Source organism: Schistocerca nitens, chromosome 5 (genome assembly GCF_023898315.1).
Source record: "Schistocerca nitens isolate TAMUIC-IGC-003100 chromosome 5, iqSchNite1.1, whole genome shotgun sequence".
Classification (NCBI taxonomy): domain Eukaryota; kingdom Metazoa; phylum Arthropoda; class Insecta; order Orthoptera; family Acrididae; genus Schistocerca; species Schistocerca nitens.
Genome location: NC_064618.1, coordinates 221,380,711 through 221,397,738, shown reverse-complemented (window position 1 = coordinate 221,397,738; position 17,028 = coordinate 221,380,711). Strand labels below are relative to the sequence as shown.

Below are 17,028 nucleotides of genomic sequence, written 5' to 3'. Positions count from 1 at the left end.
CACGGGGCAGTGAATCTACGGAACATGCATTACTGGTCCGTGGACAATCATCGCTGGCTCAGAATGATCTGCCAACGTTGCTTGAAAATGTCCCACTGGAAACGCGTCGACGTATGTGGTATCAGCATGATGGTGCACCTGCACATTCCGCAATTAACACTAGGCTGACCCTTGACAGGGTGTTCGACGGGCGTTTCATAGAACGTGGGGGACGCATAAATTGGCCAGCCCGTTCTCCTGATCTTACACCTCTGGACTTCTTTCTGTGGGGTACGTTAAAGGAGAATGTGTACCGTGATGTGCCTGCAACCCCAGAGGATATGAAACCACGTATTGTGGCAGCCTGCGGCGACATTACACCAGATGTACTGCGGCGTGTACGACATTCATTACGTCAGAGATTGCAATTGTGTGCAGCAAATGATGGCCACCACATTGAACATCTATTGGCCTGACATGTCGGGACACACTCTATTCCACTCCGTAACTGAAAACGGAAACCACGTGTGTACGTGTACCTCACCCCTCATGGTAATGTACATGTGCGTCAGTGAGAAAGACCAATAAAAAGGTGCTAGCATGTGGACGTAATGTGCTGTTCCAGTCTCTTCTGTACCTAAGGTCCATCACCGTTACCTTTGGATCCCTACGTAATTCGGTGCTCTCCGATACACACGATCGAACAGCGGAGGAGTGGTACTCAAGCGTCAACTTTAGGTTACAATATCTCCGGATGTAATTAACATTTTACAATGCAACAAACGGCACTGATTACGTATTTGTTTATATGTTCAGATGTGCTAACAAAACTAACGGGGTTCCATTTAAAAAAAACGTAGGTTTGTGTTAAAAAACATACTTCCGTGCACTTTTGTATGGTTTGTATTAAACAATTACACTAGCCCCTCTTCTCACGTTCGGTCTGTGGAATCGGTTCGTCAGTATTTGATGTGGTTTACGAAATATATCAAGCGGTAACGTTAGGTGACTCACCCTGTATAACAGCTTCACTGCTTTGGGTATCCGTGACCACTGGGCACCACCTAGAACTACAGCTTTAGCACACTCACCAACATTGCAAATAGGGCACCAAGAAGGGAGCATTGGATCGAAATAAAATTTATTAGATATCATGATACGGATGAGAAGTCCCTTGACCACAAAATCAAGACATGTAAACAAATAGAGTGAGTGAAAGTAGGCAAATACAGTGCAACATCATCATGCCGCAACATGGTCCAGCATCGAGTTCATAAGACATCTGATGTCCTGAGGCAGACTGGTCCATAGATCCTGAACAGCCACCTCTAAATTATGTACAGAGCTGGTCTCACACATGCTCTATAGAGGACAAGTCTGGGGAGCAGACCAGTCATGGAAAAGTTGGAATATGACATAGAAAGTCTTGAGCAACTCGAGCTGTATATAGACGAGCATTATCTTCCCGGGAAAGTGGCCTTAGTAGACCTTGTGGGAAAGTTCCCACATGGGACAGAAGAATGCCATCAGTATAATGCTGGCCCATAAAGGTTCCACAAACCTCAATTACAGGGTATCTGTATTTTAAGTGTAAGGGTTGTCTTACAAGGTTTACCATCATTTTATTTCACCCGTTTGGTGATAAGTTGCTTGTTTTTTTAAAATTAACCTTTGCTACTGTATTTGTTGTTTTACGGCAGGTTTCTAAATTTTGTAATATAATTTCCGTTCCTGGCGTGTAAGGCCTTCAGCCGTAATTGTGCCTATTTGCCTTAAAATTTTAATTTGGTATCGGTATTTTTAGCAGCAAGCCCCTAAAAACCTTATGTACTGCCACGTCTGGCGTCTGATGCCTTCTGCTGTGTTTATGACTATTTACCTGTAATATTTTAATATCTGTAAGTTGTAAACTGCAGCTAGTTCTTAAACATTCTTAATTTATAGCCATTCTTGGCCTATAAGGCCTTCAGCCGTGATCACGGTGGCTTGTTTTTAAAACATTAGTTGTTGTATCTGTATTTTATGGTGATTGCTAAATTTTATCGCTCTGGAAACACTATTATTTTAAATAGTTGTTCATTCCTTCATTAATAACGTGTGATTTTATTTATTTATTATTGAATCTGGAATTACTGTTTTGAAATAAATGTGTATAACTATAGAAGGCAACCAATAGTAACTGACTACGGCCCCTCCACAATCGTAACCGAATCCTGTCTTCCCCTGACTACCAGGTCTCAATTATGTCGGCTGTGCTGGCGATGTGATACGTGACAGCGTGCGTGGAATTGTACCGTTCACCAGGCTGTTTTCACACCCGTATTCGGTTATCATCTGTTCCCAAAACGAATCGAGATTCACCACTAAACATAACGTCTTGCCAGTCTGTGGCAGTCCAAGTCGTTCTGGTTTGGCGCCACTGTAGACAGTGTCGCCAATGTCTCAGTGTTAACGGCAGTACAGTGCAAGGGCGACTAGACTGCAAATTCGCATCCGCAAGGGGACTGTAAATGGTTTGTGGAACAACTGGCACCCATACAATTACTTGTTTCGTGGAGTGAGCCACTGTAGGCTCCCTGAACGCTTGCCGCACGATCCTTCGATCCCCTCGCCTCGTTGTCGTGCTGGTAGCACCAGACCCATTACATCGTTTGTGGGTGCCATCTCGTGTCCATTGCACCCAACATTGTCTGAAGGAACACTTCAAACGGTCGACCTGGCGAGCCACACGGCGTCTCGACCAGCCTGCGGTTTTCATGCCGATGATTAGGCCCCTCTGAAGCTGGCTTATCTGTAAGCAACGTTCTATGACGTCTATCTGGCATTCTGCGCCTACTAACGTCCTCCTAGAGTCAGGATGTGATCGTCACTTGTGTGACTCGTCCACAATATGCCGTTTAAATAGAACCGCCTGCCCGACTGCAGCGCCATTGGAGGTTCTGTGGCCATGCGCATTGGCATCTCGCTTGGATCATTTGCACATCGGATCTCTACAAAGTACTCGAATAATGATAACAAAACTAACAGATGTGTTAGAAACCAACGTCGTTTATTCTTTTTAACACATGCTACGAGTTTCGACACCAAATTGTGTCATCTTCAGACCCCACCTTCGTAGCAAGTACGGAATCCAGTTAATTTTGGCCCCACTGCATACGATTCTGGTCGTTGCACATGCTGGCGTATATGCTTGATAACTGTTCCAATTCGAAGACTTCGTTGGTCTTTGTCATCGTCGTTGCGGATTGCAGGTTACGCTTGGGGCCTGAAGATGACACCATTTTGTGTCGAAACTGGTAGCATGTGTTAAAAAAAATAACAACGTTGGAATCCGGCACAGCTGTTGGTTTTGTTATCACCATTCAAGTACTTCATATCCGGCTGCTGTCCCACTGTCCTTGATGTATTACCACAGACTTATTTGCAAAGATTACCGTTTGTACCTTTCACGACTCTGGGTGCGCTATTTTCAATGTTCCTGTATGTATTTTAGAAAAGAAAACTTTATTATGATAGCGTTTTCGTATGTTGTGCTGTCCTCAACTGATAGCTACACTTGCTAAAAAAAAGCAATTCAATTGAAGTTTCCTTATAATTATCACTAGAGAATTATGCAGCAGCCGCAATCGTGATTGTTAAAAAAAATCAATAAAAGGTAAGGCGGAACATGCCACTTCTAAAATATTCCAGGACTGTGGAAGCACGCAAGCAAAAAAAGTAGTGGAACAAGTTTACTAAACTGACATTGCAGCAGAGCAGCACGAATATTTCAGGATGCTGTTCTTACCTTGGCAGCCTTTGCTCACGAACAGTCTCTTCTCAACACTGTGTGTCTGCAAAACTTGACTGATGTTAAGTGACCCCACCAAGTAGGCGACCTCGCCCACTCGAACATTTCGCGAATTTGACACATGTACTGCCTTCCGCTCTTGATACCAATCCTCAGTGAACGCCTGGTCGTTGCTAGTCTCGTCTTGCTCATCTGTGTCCGCGGAATCCTCTTCGCTGACGTCTTCGTCATGGTCCACAGTATCTTGCACCTGAGGTTCTTCTGCAAGAGAAGAAGTGACGCTATGGGCCTCGCTGGCTGTCTCTGATAGCTGGCGATTGAGGGTGCTGTCCAATTGCGATGAATCATCTACTGCTGCCGTTTCTAATGTGCCAGATATTACACTTCCATTATCGACATCATCTCGTACAGGTATCGTGGTCGCCACTGTCTGTACAGAGAGCATCCCACTTTGCTGAGAACCATACCTGCAACGAAAATAATCTACATCAGAAGACCATAGGATGTTTCTGAACACTTCTCTTGTTAAAAACTAGCCTTAGTAACAAGTATATAGTTCGACACATGCAATGAACACACCTTCTCCTCCATCTCTTTGTGTCCACTTCTTCTTCCTCCTGTCTATTCACTTCATCGACCCAACTATATCTCCTCCTCCTCCTCCTCATTGTCTCTGTCTTTTCATCTGCCCTGCCCCTCTCTTTGCTCATTTCCTCTATCCCCTCTCTCGGACCTTACCTTCTGCTCCCTTCCCTCTGACAGTATCCTTCTTTCCTATCCTCTTTCCATCTCCATTTCCCCATCTTCCTCTTCCACCTGTCCTCGCCTCTCTCTGTCCATCTCCTCCTCCCCCACTCTGTCCTTCCCCTCTTTATCCATCTCAACTTGTCAGCAGCCATGCTCATCGGCATATGTAGTCCCTGCAATACAATTCATTAAAGCAGGCTGATACTACTCCGACAATATGCCTGTTATACAGGAAAGGCTACATATCAGGGGCTCGAAAATCATTTATTTGCTGTTGACATACAGGCCACCATGCAAAACAGGTTGATAAAGCAGGCCAACACTACTTCAGCATAACATATATGCAGTGCAACCTACATGCCAGGTCCCAGAAAACCAGTTCTTTCCCCTGACATTTAGGCTGCCTGCAAAGCAGGTTGATTTGACATGCCAATACTGTTCACACACAAGAGTCCTGTCGTTTTCTCTCCTCATATTTCTGCTTGTATTGGAGCTATTTGGTTATAACTCCACAGTGGTGATAATCATGAAGCCTGCTGTTTTTGTGCCAAACTTGGTTGAAATCAATACAGGGGTTTGGAAGCAGATCCCAGACATACACACATACATACACTCTGCTTTTCATATATATAACAGATACCAGATTAACAAAAGTCATTCCAGTTTACTCCCAAATTCTGTGGCACTGGTACAGTAACAGTGGTATTTATATAGAGAGAAATCAGTCATGGTTGCAATAAAGACAGATTTATTAGTTCTTCATTTGCAATAAGTTTCCCCTGCACTGAGTGGCATCTTAAGACAATATAATCTCTAAATAATCACCTCATGAAATGAGGAGTCAATTTCATGCGTCTGACTTCTCGTTTCATTTGGAAATTTGTGGTAAGTTCCTATGGGACCAAATTGCTGAGGCTATCGGTCCCTAGGCTAACACACTACTTCATCTAACTTAAAGTTACACTAAGGACAACACACACACACCCATGCCCGAGCGAAGACTACTCAAACCTCCGATGGGGGGGGGGGGGGGGGGCTATGCAAAACATGGCCAAAGTGCCTTAGACAGCGTGGCTACCCTGTGTGACCCTCATTTCAAGAGATGATTATTTATCTATAGTTCGATTTTCTGAAGATGCCTCACAACACAGACAAAACGTGTCGCAAACGCAGAACTAATAAACCCATCTTTATTGCAACCATGACTCAATTATCTCTATAATGATAGCAGATCTTGCAAAGATGACCATTCAGTTCGTTTTTTAAATGGATATTTCTCTTCTTTTTCTACTGGCTTCAGTATACGTTTGCCCCCTTTTTCCCTTATTTTGCTTTTACAGTGTTGGATCTTAACTTTTCCGCTATTTATGCGTTGCATTACATTCTCCTTACATGTAGTGAGTACATCCCGTGAAGTTTTATGCAGACCCTGTCTCGACTGTAAACTGCTAGGTTCATTTCCTTTACTCGTACATCACTACATAATTAAACAGAGATCCTGTAAAGTAACAGAAACGACCAATATGATGCACGCTGTAAAGAAATGAAAGAAGATTAATTCAAAGTCGATAATGAAGTCGTAAGTAGTGATGTGCCTCCCGTAGCTCCGATAGGGAAGGAGGGGGGAGGAAATCTGTTCCCATGTTTTCAATGGAACGATCATCACAGCATTTGGCTTAAATGATGTATGAGAACCACGAGAAACCTACATCTTGATTATGGCTGGATGGAGATTCGAAGCACAACCCTCCTGAAGGATGTTCAGTGTGCCAGCCATTCAGCCAGTCTTCTCGGAAGGCAGTAATTAAATTTACCTTTATCTACATCTACATCGGGCAACGGCCTTGCCGCAGTGGCTACACCGGTTCCCGTGAGATCGCCGAAGTTAAGCGCTGTCGGGCGTGGCCGGCGCTTGGATGGGTCACCATCCTGCCGCCATGTGCTGTTGCCATTTTTCGGGGTGCACTCAGCCTCGTGATGCCAATTGAGGAGCTACTCGACCGATTAGTAGCGGCTTCGGTCAAAGAATACCGTCCTAACGGTCGGGAGTGCGGTGTGCTGACCACACGCCCCTCCTTCTCCGCATCCTCCTCGGAAGATGACACGGCGGCCGGACGGTCCCGGAAGGGCCACTTGTGGCCTAAAGACGGAGCTTTTTTTTTTTTTTACATCTACATCTATGTGCTTACTCTGCTATTCACAACAAAGTGCCTGGCAGAGGGTTCAATGAACCACCAGACCTTTATGGTCCTGCACTGTATACTTCCCATAAAATCATAGTAATTTAAAACCTGCATTTTTATTGTATTATTTATTTCATGAGCAAAACGATCTTTCTTTAAGACAGCGCGAATGCTAACGGACGTGAGCTTGCACGGCTGTATGAAAGAGAAGACGATGTTTGATGATCCAGTCAGTGCATGCATGTGTATAATCAAACGAATGGCGTTTTCAATCTTTGTTAGCGCTTATTTCTGAAAAAAACGTTTAATTTTTTCATTAGTAGCTCAAAACAAAGGAATTTCCGACATACGTTTGTATGGCCTTTTTTCCTTGGTGTGATGTTTCTTATCTGCCACCGAAATTTGTAACAGTTTTATATGGTGATGGAGACAACAGTTTTTGTTCGGTATCTGTATTGTTGTTGTTGCAGTCTTCAGGCTGAAAATGGGTTCGATGCAGCTCTCCAATCTAACCTATCCTATACAAGTCTCTTCATCTCTGCATAACCACTAAGACCTTCATTCACTTGATCTTGCTTACGGTAGTCAAACATCGGTCTCCCTACGTTATTTTACCCTCATATTTCACCCCACTACGGAATTGACGGTTCTTTAATGTCTTAGGTCACTCAAGTTGTCCCTTAAAATTATTTTTTCCCTTATTCGATTCAGAGTCTCCTGATCGGTTTTACCCACCCGTATAGCTATTCTTGTTAAAACGGCGCTTTTTGGATGGGGAGGTGCCCTATATCGAATCTGCCCAACACATTAACGATGAGGGATCAGTGTGGGAGCTGACTTGGATGTGATTTTCAGGCAGTTTCCAGGCATCACTTACACGATTCGCAACCTTTTATAAAAATTTCATACAATCTCATATGAATCACACCACACGCAGATAACTGGGCTACACACGATGCGTCCCAGGGGGTAATGGGGTGGCGACAGAAAAAGTGTTCAGCCACTCTTGAAATTAACCATGCCAACTTAGTTAATAACCACGCCAACCCTTCGCAGATGCGGGAAAAGGCACAAGAAAAAGAGGACCAAGATTTCATTAGTTAGAACATCTACCCGTTACTCTTCAGCATCCTTCTATAGCACCACATTTGAAATTTTCCACTCTCTTCTCTTCTGAAATCTTTATTGTCCACGTTTAACTTCCTCACAAGGCTACACCTCAGAAAAGACATTAATAACACTTTTACTCTTCCTGGAAAACGCTTATCTGGCTATTTCTACATCGTGTATCATCTGTACTTCTACCATCGTAACTTATTTTGATACCCCAATAGCAAAACTCATCTGGTGTTTGTAGGGTCATATCTGCTAATCTAATTTCCTCAGCATCCCATCATTTCACTTGACTAAATTCCATTACCCGTATTTTGCTTTAGTTGATAATAGTCTTACAACCACTTATCAGAACACTATCAATTCCACTGAACTGATCTTCCAAGACCTTTACCATCTCTGATAGGAAATCAGTTTCGTTGGTAATCACTAAAGGTTTTATTTCTTAACCCGTAATATTCAATTACATTTTCAAATATCTCTTTGTTTTTTATTGTTTGATAAATGTATGGATTGAATAGCACTGGGGATAGGCTACAACCATCTCCCACCCCCTTTTTAACTACAGCTTCCCTTTTATGCCTTTCAGTAGTAGGGCTCTGGGCTACCTGGCCATCTTCGCACTTAAACACAGTAGTAGACTGTGCGATACCATTGACGCCACACATCAAGTTGGTGGCCACTTTGAACATGATAATCATGATGTCACAAGCCATGCCCATTTTTTCATGATGTCACATCTGCAGGAAATTAAAAAAAACACACCAACAGAACAGGCAATCAGTATTTTTAAGAAAAATGTTTAACTTTTATCTACGTTACGTAAAATGGCATCATATTATAAAAAAAGACGTTGCCAATACTACAGTAGTTCCAAAAAATTTGTAAGCTTCGCTTGAACTGCATAAATTTGCACCATTCAGCAGGCGTGCACACACACACACACACACACACACACACACTATGTTTCCAAACTCAAAAATACGTAAGTGGCTAAAATTCTGTTCCTCAGCAAATTTCATCTCTCTCTCTCTCTCTCTCTCTCTGTATGTGTGTGTGTGTGTGTGTGTGTGTGTGTGTGTGTGAGTGTCCACGCGTGGTCGCATTTAATGGTTACTTAAATGAAATAGTAATAGTAACAATATAATATATCACAGAGGGAATGGGAGGGGAAAGGTAATAAAAAATACTCTAGACATAAATTGCTTTCGTTTTTTACATTTTCACACAATGAATCAGCTATAAATCACATTTAATGGTCTTTATATTTTTCACAACCGTGAATATAACAGTTAGTTCTCTCTTGCAGCGCAAATTGTTTCTCATTTATACTGTCACACAGTGTAAACATATAAATGTAATACACTTCTTATTCATCTTCTTACAATATCATCCACTACAAATAGTAGATTGTTATAATTTTTAGTAAATATGTGAAACATTTCCATCGGCTAACCAAGTTTAGGCAGCTGTCTCTGCCATTATAATATCGAAATAATACTGAATTGCATTTTGTGAGATAAATGTATACAGTAAGAATAATACATCCTCAGTGTAACAATCTACCAGATTATTATCCTGGATCAGGACCAGTTCAGCATAATAAATACGTTCGTTTTTATCTTACACTTTTAAATTAACAAACTATTCAGAAACTGCATAACAGTCCTTCTAGGGTGACTGTATTATTTTCCTTTTCATTTCTTAAAAAGCATTTGGATCATGTTGCATACCTGCTCAGAAAGAAAAAGGTATGGAATGAGGATGATTATTACCATGCAGTCTATGATGATCCAGCATCAGTAACAAGCTACCTATGTAGTTGTTCTTGTTGTTTCTGTAGTCTTCATTGGAAAGACTGGTCTGATGCAGCTCTCCAATCTACTCTATTCTGTGCGAACCATTCATCTCCGAATAGCTACTGCAACCTACATCCTTCAAAATATGCTTATTTACTCCTAACTCCCCAACTTCCATCCAATACTAAAATGGTGTACTGTATCTCCTGGGGTGGTCTTGAATTTGAAGTTTGTAAATACCATGTAGTGATAATTACTGTATGAATAGCTGGTGATGTATGACAAAAAATAAACAAATGCATTGTGTTGCAATATATTCCATGGATATTCGAGATTCTGTGTCTGAACTTTCTATTCTTATGTCTTCTTCTGTTCTTGGACTCGAAGAGGACAGAACGATTGTCTGAGGTTGACCTTGCTGTAACTGTCTATGTAAGTTGTAAACGAAACTAGAATAAAACTGTTCACGACTTCGAACTTGTGTACGGTACATAATTATTTGTAACACTAAACCTTGCTTGTCCTGAGTAGACGTGGCCTTAACGGAACGCTGGCCATTGTTAGGTGCCATACTACAAAAAATTTGTAATTTTCTTTCAGCTCATCTTCGAGACGAGACGCCGGTTAGGACACTAAACTTTCTTTCGGATTCCACGAGCTATGCGGCCGCTACGAATAATTTAATGTATTTAATTTTCAGATTTTCTCAAGGTTGCGAGATAACGTCCCAGGCAGAAAGGCCTGGTTACAGGATTCTAGTTCTAGTGTAAGATTTCATCTGCAAAAGATCATGCTTGTTATCTTATATTGGTATTCGAGACGAAACGACGACCTGGAGTAACGGGTTTTATTACTTCACATTGAACTGACCTACGAAATACTATCTGGTGCTAAGCACATGAGTTTTAACTACACTTTTGATATAAATATATATCGATGATATATATATACACTCCTGGAAATTGAAATAAGAACACCGTGAATTCATTGTCCCAGGAAGGGGAAACTTTATTGACACATTCCTGGGGTCATATACATCACATGATCACACTGACAGAACCACAGGCACATAGACACAGGCAACAGCCCGCATCTCGTGGTCGTGCGGTAGCGTTCTCGCTTCCCACGCCCGGGTTCCCGGGTTCGATTCCCGGCGGGGTCAGGGATTTTCTCTGCCTCGTGATGGCTGGGTGTTGTGTGATGTCCTTAGGTTAGTTAGGTTTAAGTAGTTCTAAGTTCTAGGGGACTGATGACCATAGCTGTTAAGTCCCATAGTGCTCAGAGCCAGCCACAGGCAACAGAGCATGCACAATGTCGGCACTAGTACAGTGTATATCCACCTTTCGCAGCAATGCAGGCTGCTATTCTCCCATGGAGACGATCGTTGAGATGCTGGATGTAGTCCTGTGGAACGGCTTGACATGCCATTTCCACCTGGCGCCTCAGTTGGACCAGCGTTCGTGCTGGACGTGCAGACCGCGTGAGACGACGCTTCATCCAGTCCCAAACATGCTCAATGGGGGACAGATCCGGAGATCTTGCTGGCCAGGGTAGTTGACTTACACCTTCTAGAGCACGTTGGGTGGCACGGGATACATGCGGACGTGCATTGTCCTGTTGGAACAGCAAGTTCCCTTGCCGGTCTAGGAATGGTAGAACGATGGGTTCGATGACGGTTTGGATGTACCGTGCACTATTCAGTGTCCCCTCGACGATCACCAGTGGTGTACGGCCAGTGTAGGAGATCGCTCCCCACACCATGATGTCGGGTGTTGGCCCAGTGTGCCTCGGTCGTATGCAGTCCTGACTGTGGCGCTCACCTGCACGGCGCCAAACACGCATACGACCATCATTGGCACCAAGGCAGAAGCGACTCTCATCGCTGAAGACGACACGTCTCCATTCGTCCCTCCATTCACGCCTGTCGCGACACCACTGGAGGCGGGCTGCACGATGTTGGGGCGTGAGCGGAAGACGGCCTAACGGTGTGCGGGACCGTAGCCCAGCTTCATGGAGACGGTTGCGAATGGTCCTCGCCGATACCCCAGGAGCAACAGTGTCCCTAATTTGCTGGGAAGTGGCGGTGCGGTCCCCTACGGCACTGCGTAGGATCCTACGGTCTTGGCGTGCATCCGTGCGTCGCTGCGGTCCGGTCCCAGGTCGAAGGGCACGTGCACCTTCCGCCGACCACTGGCGACAACATCGATGTACTGTGGAGACCTCACGCCCCACGTGTTGAGCAATTCGGCGGTACGTCCACCCGGCCTCCCGCATGCCCACTATACGCCCTCGCTCAAAGTCCGTCAACTGCACATACGGTTCACGTCCACGCTGTCGCGGCATGCTACCAGTGTTAAAGACTGCGATGGAGCTCCGTATACCACGGCAAACTGGCTGACACTGACGGCGGCGGTGCACAAATGCTGCGCAGATAGCGCCATTCGACGGCCAACACCGCGGTTCCTGGTGTGTCCGCTGTGCCGTGCGTGTGATCATTGCTTGTACAGCCCTCTCGCAGTGTCCGGAGCAAGTATGGTGGGTCTGACACACCGGTGTCAATGTGTTCTTTTTTCCATTTCCAGGAGTATATATATATATATATGGTGTTACAAAAAGGTACGGCCAAACTTTCAGGAAACATTCCTCACACACAAATAAAGAAAAGATGTTATGTGGAAATGTGTCCGGAAACGCTTAATTTCCATGTTAGAGCTCATTTTAGTTTCGTCCACCTACGCTCAATGGAGCACGTTATCATGATTTCATACGGGATACTCTACCTGTGCTGCTAGAACATGTGCCTTTACAAGTACGACACAACATGTGGTTCATGCACGATGGTGCTCAGCTCCTGCACATTTCAGTCGAAGTGTTCGTACGCTTCTCAACAACAGATTCGGAGATCGATGGATTGGTAGAGGCGGACCAATTCCATGGCCTCCACGCTCTCCTGACATCATCCCTCTTGACTTTCATTTATGTGGGCATTTGAAAGCTCTTGTCTACGCAACCCCGGTACCAAATATAAGACTCTTCGTGCTCGTATTGTGAACGGCTGTGATACAATACGCCATTTTCAAGGGCTGCATCAGCGCATCAGGGATTCCATGCGACGGAGGGTGGATGCATGTATCCTCGCTAACGGAGGACATTTTGAACATTTCCTGTAACAAAGTGTTTGAAGTCACGCTGGTACGTTCTGTTGCTGTGTGTTTCCATTCCATGATTAATGTGATTTGAAGAGAAGTAATAAAATAAGCTCTAACATGGAAAGTAAGCGTTTCCGGACACCTGTCCACATAACATATTTTCTTTCTTTGTGTGTGAGGAATGTTTCCTGAAAGTTTGGCCGTACCTGTTTGTAACACCCTATATATATATGTGTGTGTGTGATGATTGTAGAGAGAGACAATTAATTATTTATAATCACGTAACCACACTGAGTACCGAGCTAGTTTGCTGATCGCTGATCTGCGTTGGGCTAAATTAAATTAAAAAACATTATACTGATCATAGCATTATTAAAGTAATTTCTCTTTTGGCGTCACTTTTTTGAAAGCTATCAAAGCATATCTAAATTAAATTGAATTACATTACACTGGTGATTCCTTGATGTCGCAGAATATGTCCTATCAACTGATCCCTTATTTTGATCAAACTATTCCACAAATTTCTTGTCTCCCCTGTTCTGTTCAGTATTTCCTCACTGGTTATATGATCGACTCAGCTTCTCTTCAACATTCTTCTGTATCACCACATTCCCTTTTTGTTTAAACTGTGTATCGTCCGTGTTCCAGTTCCATACATGGCTACACTCCAGCCAAATACCTTCAGAAAAGTCTTCCTAACACTTAAATGTATATTCGATGATAATAAATTCCTCGTCTTCAAAAATGTTTTCTTGCCATTGCCAGCCTACATTTTATATCCGCTATACTTCGACTACTATCAGTTATTTTGCTGCCAGAATAGCAAAACTCATCTACTACTTTAGGTGTCTTGTTTCCTAGTCCGAATCCCTTAATATCACCTGCCTTAATTTGACGGCATTTCATCATCCTTCTTTGCCTTTGTTGTGTTCAACTTATATCCATGTCTGAGGACATTGCCCACTCCGTTAAACTGCTCTTCCAGGTCCTTTGCTGTCTCCGATAGAATTACACCGTCACTGGCAAACCTCAAAGTTTTTGATTTCTTCTCTTGTTGTACCGTTCCAATGTTTTATTAAATTTCTAGCAGGAAGAAATTATTAGCAAGAGTTTCTTCTCTTGCAGGTAATACCTCATATGGTGTGCAAAAGAAGAGAATGGACTAAACAGTGTTATTTATTGAATTTTTTTCTGTTGTGTACCACGTTTCCCATTTTTCTTTCCTTTGTGCGGCCTGGACAGTATAAATGAGGAAGTGTGTGTACTAGTAGAAAGCTTTAGGCAGAGATTGTAACACTCCATGAATCGTCGTTCTGTGGTAGGGTAGTACCAACCCCCAAGCGTGAACAAGTTTAGGAGAGACCAAGTTTGCAGGTCGGGGCAAAGATGACACGTCGGCGCGCAAATTGGCTCTGTCAGATTGGCGCGCCACCCCCACCACGTTTGTAAGCGGAACGGTTAGGCGAATTCTGTTTGAAGAGCACGTGTTCCTTGGCAGCGACGCGGTACAGACGCAGAAGTTAGAGTTTTGGACTTTACGGTAGTATGATGTAAGGTATTGGAATTTTCAAAACTGCTGCCGATTAAGGTCAGGATGGTGGAAGCAGGTGTAACATTACCGTCAAACCCCCATAAGGGAATTTATTTTCGCTATTTGCTTTAAATTTCCGTAAGAACTTTGGGTTTGTGCCTTGCACAAGCATGGACCATGGGCCCTAAGCTCACCGTCGTGTTTTGGTTCTAAGTGTGAAGATAGTTATTTCATTTCTTGCCTTTTTGTGTGCTCTCTTCTGTATAGTAAAGTTTTGGGGGATTTTTATGATTTTTTCGATGTTTTCTTTGTGTACACAGTTTCCCGCCATGTGGCCAGTCGGAGTAACGGTCATGGCATTAAAGTATAGATCGGTTATCGCTTAGATGTTCAATTAGCTTCAGTACAGTTTCGCAGTAAATTAGTTCCGTGATTAAAAATACATGCTTAAAATTAAAATTGATGTTAGGAAATGTGCGCGGGCTCATTTTGGCGCGAAACGGGATCGTCGGCCATTTATAAGAAAACAGGTCAGATTTATCAATATGAGACCCAAACGAATAATTAAACGGTAGTGCACGACTGCAATGAACGGTCGAGTTAATCTGGTGTATGAAGATTTCGTGAATTTTCCATGTTTTGAGTTACTCCAACTTAGCCACGTGTGCGAGCTGGGACCAATATTAGTTGGTAGATGTGTGTGTGTCCTCCTCTTTAAACATTTTGCCTTGCTAAGAATGAAGTTTACTGTGTAACTTGCGGAGTATAGTACTGTATACCTGGTAATGAGCTCCGACTTGGTGCGTTAATTAAACCACCTTGTTGAAGCATTAACACCGCAGTATTAAGTCTCGGGCCTATTGTTTTGTGAACCACACGAATTTTGAGCCAAAGCTACAGAGGGCAACTTGCATAAGCTCTGGACTCGTTAAGTAACGGTAATCCTCCCACTGGGTAGAGTTCTGCTGATACTTAACCCAACACACGCCCTGAGGGTTACGTTGCAATATAACCTATCTGAAACCTTCCAATGTCTCCAGGTCTCTTCCACGTATACAACCGTCTTTCATGATTCTTAAACAAAGTATTAGCGATATTAAATTACGCTCTGTGCAAAATTCTACCAGGCGGCTTCCTTTTTCGTTCCTTTCTCCCAGTCCATATGTACCCACTACTTTTCCTTCTCTTCCTTTTCCTACCCTAAAAAATAAGGGCTCCCTTCACTACCAAATTTTCGTCTCCTTTAACTATCTGAATAATTTCTTTTATCTCATAAATTTCTTGAATCTCTTCATCATCTGCGGAGCTAGTTGGCATGTAAACTTGTACTACTGTGGTACGCGTGAGTTTCGTGTCTATCTTGGTTACGATAATGCGTTCGCTAGGCTGTTCATAGTAGTTTACCTGCATTCCTATTTTCTTATTCATTATCAAACCCACTCCTGCATTACCCCCCCCCCCCCCTATTTGATTTTGTATTTATAGCCCCCCCCCCCCCCCCCATGAAACCATGGGCCTTGCCGTCAGTTGAATGGCTTGTGCACCTCAAGTGATACAGATAGGCGTAACGTAAGTGCATCCACAATGGAGGGGTATCGATTGAGAGGCCAGACAAATGTATGGTTAACAAACTTATTGGCTTTTGTCTCGGGTTCTTCGGCCGACGTTCATCTAATTATTTTTCTGACGTTTCGCCAGCACGAGTGGCTGGCATTGTCAAAGCTTCACCCTCCATTGCCGGTGGTGAACTGGAGCCGAGCTCGCGGGCGCAGACTATATGTACCTGGCGCGCCAGTGTCCGAGGGCTTCCCCGCGGTCATTTCCGGTGCGGTTCTCCTCTTGCTACCTGCGACGGTCGTTCGCTGCAGTACGGGAAGCCAGGATCCGTTTACCTTAAGGCTTTCCTCTTTCTTGTTGAAACTGTTCGCGTGTTTTTGTACTTCTACAGCTTCTCTAAACAAGCGCGTGTGATAGTGCTTCTCTACAGCCAGAACTTCCGTGTCGGCGAATTTTATTACGTGGTCGGTCTCATTCAGTGCGTGCTCTGCCACGGCCGATTTCTCCACCTGCCCCAACCTGCAATGTCGCTTATGCTCTTTGATCCTGGTGTTGATGGATCGTCCAGTCATTCCGACATAAACTTTTCCGCATGTGCATGGTATACGGTATATTACCGACATTGCAAGTGGGCCTCTTTTCTCCTTCGCCGATCTAAGACACTCTTTGATCTTCCTTGTCGGTTTGAAAATCGTCTTTACGCCATGTTTGCGCAATATACGGCCGATTCTGTCCGTCACTCTGGGAATGTATGGCAGAAAGGCCGTACCCGACATTTCTTTTTCTGGTTCCTTACTTCGCCGAGTGTTTGGCTCTGTTACTCTTCTAATATAACAGCCACGAATCAAGCCTCCTTAACATATCACTGCTGGATATAACATACAAGATTCTTTCTAAAGTCCTTTTGAACAGGGCAGAGCAATTGGACCCGCAAATCGGGGAATACCAGGGATGTTTTAGAAAGGGTAGATCATGTTCGGAACAAATATTAAACCTCAAAACTATCATGGCATACCAAAAATCAAGGGCAAAGACATACGTAATCTCCTTCATTGATTTCGAAAAAACATATGATTCTATTGATAGAGAACTTCTATTATCAGTCCTGGAAGAAATGGGTTTGGATAAGAAAACTAATATTATAAAAGCGAACCTTACAAATACGTTTGCGAAAGCTACA

At 43.6% G+C, this 17,028-nt stretch overlaps 1 protein-coding gene across 1 annotated transcript in view; it reads right to left on the bottom strand.

Moving 5' to 3' along the window:
- Positions 1-17,028, bottom strand: part of LOC126260107 (uncharacterized) — a 191,736-nt gene that overhangs the window by 36,736 nt on the left and 137,972 nt on the right. The window contains exon 4 of the mRNA XM_049957338.1: positions 3,767-4,236. Within this exon, the coding sequence (XP_049813295.1) occupies positions 3,767-4,236 (470 nt within the window). The remainder of the gene's footprint in view (positions 1-3,766; positions 4,237-17,028) is intronic.